Source organism: Portunus trituberculatus, chromosome 23 (genome assembly GCF_017591435.1).
Source record: "Portunus trituberculatus isolate SZX2019 chromosome 23, ASM1759143v1, whole genome shotgun sequence".
Lineage (NCBI taxonomy): Eukaryota > Metazoa > Arthropoda > Malacostraca > Decapoda > Portunidae > Portunus > Portunus trituberculatus.
Window position 1 is genome coordinate 7,334,770 of NC_059277.1, and position 7,500 is coordinate 7,342,269.

General features: G+C 44.8%; 1 protein-coding gene and 1 long non-coding RNA gene across 2 annotated transcripts in view; one reads left to right on the top strand and one right to left on the bottom strand.

The window, feature by feature from the left end:
- LOC123507735 overlaps positions 1 to 7,500 on the top strand; it is a 343,144-nt gene that overhangs the window by 58,005 nt on the left and 277,639 nt on the right. The window lies entirely within an intron of this gene.
- LOC123507734 (T-cell leukemia homeobox protein 2-like) overlaps positions 3,688 to 7,500 on the bottom strand; it is a 16,158-nt gene continuing 12,345 nt past the window's right edge. The window contains exons 3-4 of the mRNA XM_045260896.1: positions 7,308 to 7,441; positions 3,688 to 6,890 (exon numbers count right to left, since the gene is read on the bottom strand). Of these exons, the coding sequence (XP_045116831.1) occupies positions 6,635 to 6,890; positions 7,308 to 7,441 (390 nt within the window). The 3' untranslated portion in view covers positions 3,688 to 6,634. The remainder of the gene's footprint in view (positions 6,891 to 7,307; positions 7,442 to 7,500) is intronic.

Sequence of the window (7,500 nt, forward strand, 5' to 3'; positions counted from 1 at the left end):
ACCACCTTATGCACTACGCCACCGGTTAGCTTAGTTGGGTCAGGTTAGAGAAGGTTAGATTAAGCAAGAAATGTGTAAGACTCAGCGATTATCCTAAGAGGCGAGAGCATTGCGTGTGTGTGTGTGTGTATAGGAAGGATTAGATTAGTTAGTTTAGAGTAATACGCTGTTAGGTTAGGTAAGGTTATGTTAAGCTAGAAATGTTTTGTTAAAGTCCAAACGATTACCTTAAGAGCCCAGAGCAGTGCGTTTGTGTGTGTAGGAAGGAAAATTCAGTGTATAGATTAGTTGGGTAAGGTTAGATAAGGTTAGATTAAGCTAGAAATGTGTTAGACTCTAAGCGATTATCTTAAGAGGCAGGAGGAGTGAAGGAAGCCTGGGGGGGGGATGGCGATGGGATGGGATGGGATGGGAAGCGAGGCAGCATATGACAGCCACCACGTCACGAGCCGCCAGTCACCGCTAACCAATAGGCACTCAGGCCAGAAGCAGGCGGCGAATGATTAACGACCAATTAACTGCCGCGATGCTCGTCAAATGGCCAATCAATAACCTTTATGGAGTGGACCGCTGTATCAACCGCTTGTTGGGCGCCAGACACCATCAATCACCACGCCTGCCGGGGGAGTGTCGCCTCTGCTGCTGCGGGGCGTACGGGTGATTGTGCTGGTGAATAGGCGCGCAGCTTGTCAAGGGAGTGATCTGGCTTGTGACGTCACGGTGGAGGGTCAGGTGGTGGTGGTGGTGGTGGTGGTGTTGTTGTTGTTATTATGGTTAGTATTAATTTTGTATCTCTTAATAAAGTAACTATCTTGAATCATGTTAGACTACTACTACTACTACTACTACTACTACTACTTCTTTTCTACTACTACTTGTTCTTTTCTACTACTACTACTACTACTACGACCACATTTTTCCCCATGATTCGGCAAAATTAATATATCAGTGTTAATATTAATTCGCTTGTAACAACTTCCTGCCTATGAAGGAGAGGAAGTGGTGGTGGTGGTGGTGGTTGAGGGGAGGACGGGGGGAGACAAGGGGACACAGATTGGATGAGTGAGGGGAGAGACCTTGGGGGAAATGGAACTTTTGGTCGGGGGAGGAAAGGAACAGCGATAAAGGAGTGGTGGTGGTGGTGGTGGTGGTGGTGGTTGGAAGTTTTCAGCACCACCACAATGAGATCACATAGCGCCGATCACGATGAACTGAAGGAAGTTGTCTCATAACAGGGAGGAGGAGGAAAAGAAGTAGTAGTAGTAGTAGGAGGAGGAGGAGGAGGAGGAGGAGGATAAATAATAAGAAGGAGAAGAAGAAGGAGAAAAAGAAAAAGAGTAGGAACAAGAACAAACATACTTAGGAGCAGCACAAATATCAACCATAAACAAGTAGACACCTGCCAAGATGCTAATTACTCCCAGTCAGGTGTAATAGCACTGGTTCAGGCGGTGCTGTGAGCTGATCATTAAAGCTGTGACCTCACTGAACGTTTCCCTCTGTATCTCACAACACAGGTCTAAAGACAACCACATACATTCTTCACGCAAAATTTAAAATCGAAAACAAGAAAAAAAATAACTCTTTGCCATCCTTGGAGTCCCTCTCTAGTCATTATCTATTCAATTTGTTTAGGGACTGACACCTTTTTTTATTACAATTTTTCTTGCACTTGGCCGATCATCCCTCTTACATAAAAAAAAACATTATCAACAACAAAAACAGTCTTGAGAACCAGTCCAATCACACTGTAGTCTTTAGAACTAGAATCGCTGAGACTCGAACCGTTCAGTATCATGCACGCGGCGGAGGCGATGGCGGTGGCGTCTGTGGCGGCGATGGTGGTGGTCGTGGTGGTGGTGTTAACCCCTTCAGTACTGGGACGCATTTTTACCTTAAGTTTCGTGTGTGATTAGACCATTTTATTGACATTAGGAAGGGTTTATGGAGGACAGAAGTTTCATAGCCTCAGCCTTTACTATTCTCCTACCCCACATAAGTTTCTGAAGCTGTATAAAATCACCAAATAGTAACCAGAATAAATATGAAAACGCGTCCTGGTACTGAAGGTGTTAAGGCTTGTGATGCATTGCCTTGAGGTAGTTGTGGCGGGAGAAGGCGTGGCGGAGGCTCACCTTTAGCTTGCCTCTCACTCCTACCTTCGACGCCACGCCAGGGAAGACTTGCCGCTCCTGACGAGGCGAAGGAGGAGAAGGACGTGGAGGAGAATAACAATGAGGCGAGTAAGAGGAAGAGAAAGACCAGGAGGAGGATAGGAGAGTAAGAAGAGGAGGAAAATAAAAATGAGGTCAAAAGAATAAGAGAAGGAAGTTGAGGAGGAGAGCAATTAGGAAAGTAAGAGAATAAAAGGAAGACGAGGAGAGAGGATTAGTTGGAGGAGGAGGAGGAGGAGGAGGAGGAGGCTGAAAGAAAAAAAAGGGAAACAGAAGAGAAGGAAGAGGAGGAGGTGGAGGAATACGAAAGAACACAAAGGAAAGAACAGACAGTAACAGCCCTACTGGTCATTACAAGGCTGTCTGTCTGTCTATCTATCTGTCTGTCTGTGTGACTGTGTTACCACTGCAGGTGTATCTCAGAAAATCAAATGCCAATAGGAGGAACTTGTACTAGAAACATGAAAAAAAAATAGATAGGAGGAGGAGGAGAAGGAGGAGGAAAAGAAAGGGATATACTCTTAAAGAAGCAGACTTGGGAATTTTAACAAGGAGGAAGAGAAGGAGAAGATAAAGGTAGTAGAGGAAGAAGAAGAAGAAGAGGAGGAGGAGGAGGAGGAGGAGGAGGAGGAGGAGGACTGCAATATGAACACAAGACACACAGTGAATCTTTCCTTCTTTCAAAAGACTTTCCACTTGATTCTTTCATTGATGGCACGTATGAAAAGAGCACCGGTGTGTGTGTGTGTGTGTGTATGTGGCGCCGCCGTTTTGGCTGTGTTTGGCCGCCAGCTGTGTGTGTGTGTGTGTGTGTGTGTGTGTGTGTGTGTGTGTGTGTGTGTGTGTGTACCATGTCTTAATTTGCTTCACTCTGTTAACACTGTCACTCCTCCTCCTCCTCCTCCTCCTCCTCCTCCTCCTCCTCCTCCTCCTCCTGAAGTAGAGGTTGCACCTCCTCCTCCTCCTCCTCCTCATCAATTGTTTGCGATTCTCCGTCGACTTTGGTAATTATTTTGACTTTTAAGTAGTTTGTGTTGGCGTAAAGGCGAGGCTGACCACAAAACGGCAATCAAGAGAGAGAGAGAGAGAGAGAGAGAGAGAGAGAGAGAGAGAGAGAGAGAGCTTAGAAAAACTACTTGTTGTTGTAAATGTCTGAGTTTATTGTTTGTTGGTGAGATTTTGCATGTTTTAGAAATTTCGACCATACTGTGTTCATTATCTCATCCATCTCATATCTCTCTCTCTCTCTCTCTCTCTCTCTCTCTCTCTCTCTCTCTCTCTCTCTCTCTCTCTCTCTCTCTCTCTCTCTCTCTCTCTCTCTCTCTCTCTCATCTGGTTTCTTTCAATTTCTTTATTTTTTTCTGTCTTCCTTTCTTCCTTCTTTCCTTCCTTGCGTTAATTTTTTTTCTTCCCTCCTCCTCCTCCTCCTCCTCCTCTTCCTGCTCCTCCTCCTGCTCCTCCTCCTCCTCCATTAGTCCATTTCTCTCAAGGTTACCATAATACAAACACCAAATAAATGACCGCACGTTTTATTTACAAGTTATCACACAAAGACAAGTCAAGTCGCCGCCTCTATGTACAAATAATTTACAAACTGACCAGTATTTTACACAATGTACACACAGGTGGTGAGGCTGGTGGGGTTACCTGTGTCGCGGGGTGTACAGGTGAGCACAGGTGTACACGTGAACAGGAAGATGGGTAGGTGAGGCGGAGAGGTGAGGAAAAGGTGGATGATAATGATAATAATAATAATAGTAGTGATAATAGTAATCAGTAATGGTTTTATTTGATCTAATTGTTTACAGGTGTATATTGTTACCTGTGCATTGATGTAATTTACACCTCACCTCTCCACCTCAACACACACACACACACACACACACACACACACACACACACACACACACACACACACACACACACACACACACACACACACACACACACACACACACAGTCCACGTTCACTCCCTGTCATCATTATTAAAGTCGTTGATATAATTATTATTCATTATTATCATTATTACACAATGAGAGGGTAAATAACGCCAGACTGTCACGAACTCTAGCTGGCTGGCACAGGAGACTGGAAAACGGACGACGCCACAGTAAAAACACCTCTATGGCCGCGAGATACAAAGACGTGAATGACGCGAACACTTATACTTGCCTCACGTCACCAGGTAAAACATTGAGATAACTTATTTAAGACACACATACACACACACTCACTCTGACGTGACTCAAGTTTGATTAGCCGTTACGGAGAGACTTGTGGGTTTGTGGGTTTTTATGGGTTGGCTGTGGGAGGGCTGGTGGGTCAGATGGGGTCAGGTGGGGTCAGGTAGAGTTAAGACCAGTTCTGTACACGATATTTGGTTCATCTCTGTATAGTGCCTAAGGAGAGTGGCTGGCAATAGTGTGAAATGATTAAGTGTGGCTAAACTGAAGTATGAAGGGACAAGTGTGGCTTAACTGAAGATCGAAGGAATGGTTAAGGGAGGAAATGTTTAGCCCTGTACTTGTATTTAGATTTGTAGGGAGCTGAAGGAAGGAACTGTTGGTAAATAATGCGATGAAGGTTAAACTGTAAGATTCACGGAAGACTGAATAGTTGTATATCAGGAATTACCTCATTATTATTCCTTTCGTTTAGCAAGTAATAGATGTAGTGAATAGACGAAATGCGACAAGGAATGAGTTTAGAGAGAAACATGACACGAAAAAAAGAATGAAATCTCAAATAGGAAAAAAAAAAAAAAAATCAGACGATGGGACTAAACGAATATACATGAAGTAAACGTGAGGAGTTTTAGGAAGGGGAGATAAAGAAAATAAGACGATGGGACTAAAGAAACATGTAAAAAGAAAACGTGAAGAGTATTGAGAAAGAAGAGATAAAGAAATAAGACGAAACAAACAGAAATAAAGAAAAAATGAGGAGTCTTGGGATGGGAGAGATAAAGAAAATAAGACTAAAACAGAAAAAAAGAAAATGCGTCTTGGAATGGGAGAGATAAAAGATAAGACGCTGGGACTAAGCAAACATAGAAAAGAAGACGTGAGGAGTGTTGGAAGTGAGAGATAAAAGATAAGACGATGGCACTAAACGAATACATGAAATTAACGTGAGAGTGTTTGGAAAGGAGGGACAGTGAACACATAGCAAGGACACGATACACTGTTGCAGCGGCAGAGGACAACGGACAACCAGTGGTGCGTTATATGATGCGGTGTAGCGAACCTCAGTACAGGATCTCGTTACAATGGTACAGGGAAGAACGAACGCCTCTCCTCGCCGCCCTTGCTCACCCAACAGGCACCTTCCTCCTCCTTCAGTAGCGCAGAAAGAGGACCGTGTTTACCTTCATTACTAACTCCACGGGTATTTTGTTATGCTCACCTGTCAATATGGATTATAAATGTTTATACTTGAGATATATTCTTAATCTCTTCAGTGCCAGGACGCGTTTTCATATTCACTCTGTTACTATTTGGTGATTTTATACAGCTTCAGAAACATATGATGGGATTAGAATGGTAAAGACTCTGGCCATTAATCTTTTGACCTCCATAGACCCTTCCTAATGCAAATAAAATCTTCTAATCACACCCAAAAATCAAGGTAGAAATGCGTTAAATCATACTCCAAAAATGCGTCTCGGTACTGAAGGGTTTAGAAGTGTTGCAGTTTTGAGTTCTATTGATGCTAACTGTTACTTGTTCTGTCTGTTATGGTGCGTTGGGTGAGCAAATTTGGCATTAAAATGAGGTTCACTGAGAGGAAGATATTCATTCTGTGTTTACCGTTTACTGTATAGGATCTACGTACGTGTCCCCATGTCCAACACAGGTACTTGGATAGGTAGTGGTGCCCCTCCCCCCCCTCACCTTCCTACACACAGGTAAACAGGGAGGCAGTGTCCCAGACCCCTACTTATATTGAACCAAGTCGGAGGGGAGGGAGGAATCTCTGTTTTTTGGCCTCGTTTAATTGGGGGTTGTGTTCTGAATGTGCTTTGGAGCCTCACATGCAAAGTCTCGTCAGTTCGAAGCTCCATTGATTTAAGATCGGCAACACTCTTTGCTTCGTCACAAGTTTCAGCTGTCGTTCAAAAATTAATCTTCCCTTTTTTTTTATTGTTTTAGGTCTGAAGTTTCCTCCACTTAGATGAATAAAAGCAATAGATAATAAAGACAGATAAGATAGAGACAAATAAGTAAAAATTAAATAAATGAAAAGTCCTTAATAAGAAATCAATAAATGCGAAAAGAAAACGAAACATTCTCAAGGACAGACTGTACCAAACTGAACATTATGTAGAAAAAAATAAATAAAGTAAAATCGAAAAAGAAAACGGAGGTGGTGACTTCAGACCTTAGGGGGGCACTGAAACAAAGCATCCGAGCGCGGGAGACCTTGGTGAGTGAAGCCCTTAGCGGGGCGGCGGGAAGCTTCAGGAACACGTGGGCGAGACGACGGGGGTGCTGCCGTAGGAGTCCTGGTCAGTTCCCGTGGGCGTGGGCGTGGGTTTGTTCCTCTCCGCCCACGGCTTGATGTTCTCGAGGGCGCAGAGGGAGGCGTTGGAGTTGTAGAGGGGCGTGGTGGGCGGGTCAGTGAGGAGGCCCTTGGATAGTGCCTCTGCCTGCAGGGACATCATGAGCCTGTTGGTGGCCTGTCGCTCCGCCTCACGCTCCTCCGCCGCCTGCCTTCTGTGGGGGAGACGCAAACCAAGCGGTGATAACGCGTGTAGTGGTGAATGTCGGTAAAAGAGTAGGAAGAAAATGTTGCAGTATTTTGAAAGGGGATTGATGTTGTTAGATGTGGGAACTAGTTATTTGTTCAGTTTTGGATGAATTTTGTCTGTGTTGTTTCTGTCTAACTAATGCATCTGTCAGTCAATCACTCACTTCCTTTGGTCACTCAAGCACACAAACTCACCGTCCCTCCTTCCTCAGTTCACCATCCCTTCATTCCCTTCTTCTCCTCGATTCACCATCCCTTCCCTTCTTCCTCCCTCCTCAATTCACCATCCTTTCTTCCCTCTCTCTTCAGTTCACCATCTCTCCATTCCTCCCTCCCTCAATCCACCAACCCACTCACACCCACCCACCCACTCTCTCACTCACCTCCACTTTGTCCTACGATTCTGAAACCACGTCTTGACCTGCGCGTCTGTCATGTTGAGTTGCTTGGCCAGCTGGGCTCTCTCGCTGGACGCCAGGTACTTCTGCTTGTTGAACCTCTTCTCCAGCTCATTCACCTGCGGGAGGACGGACGGGGGAAGCGTGAGGGGCGGCGCAGGCACGGACAAGGGAGGTG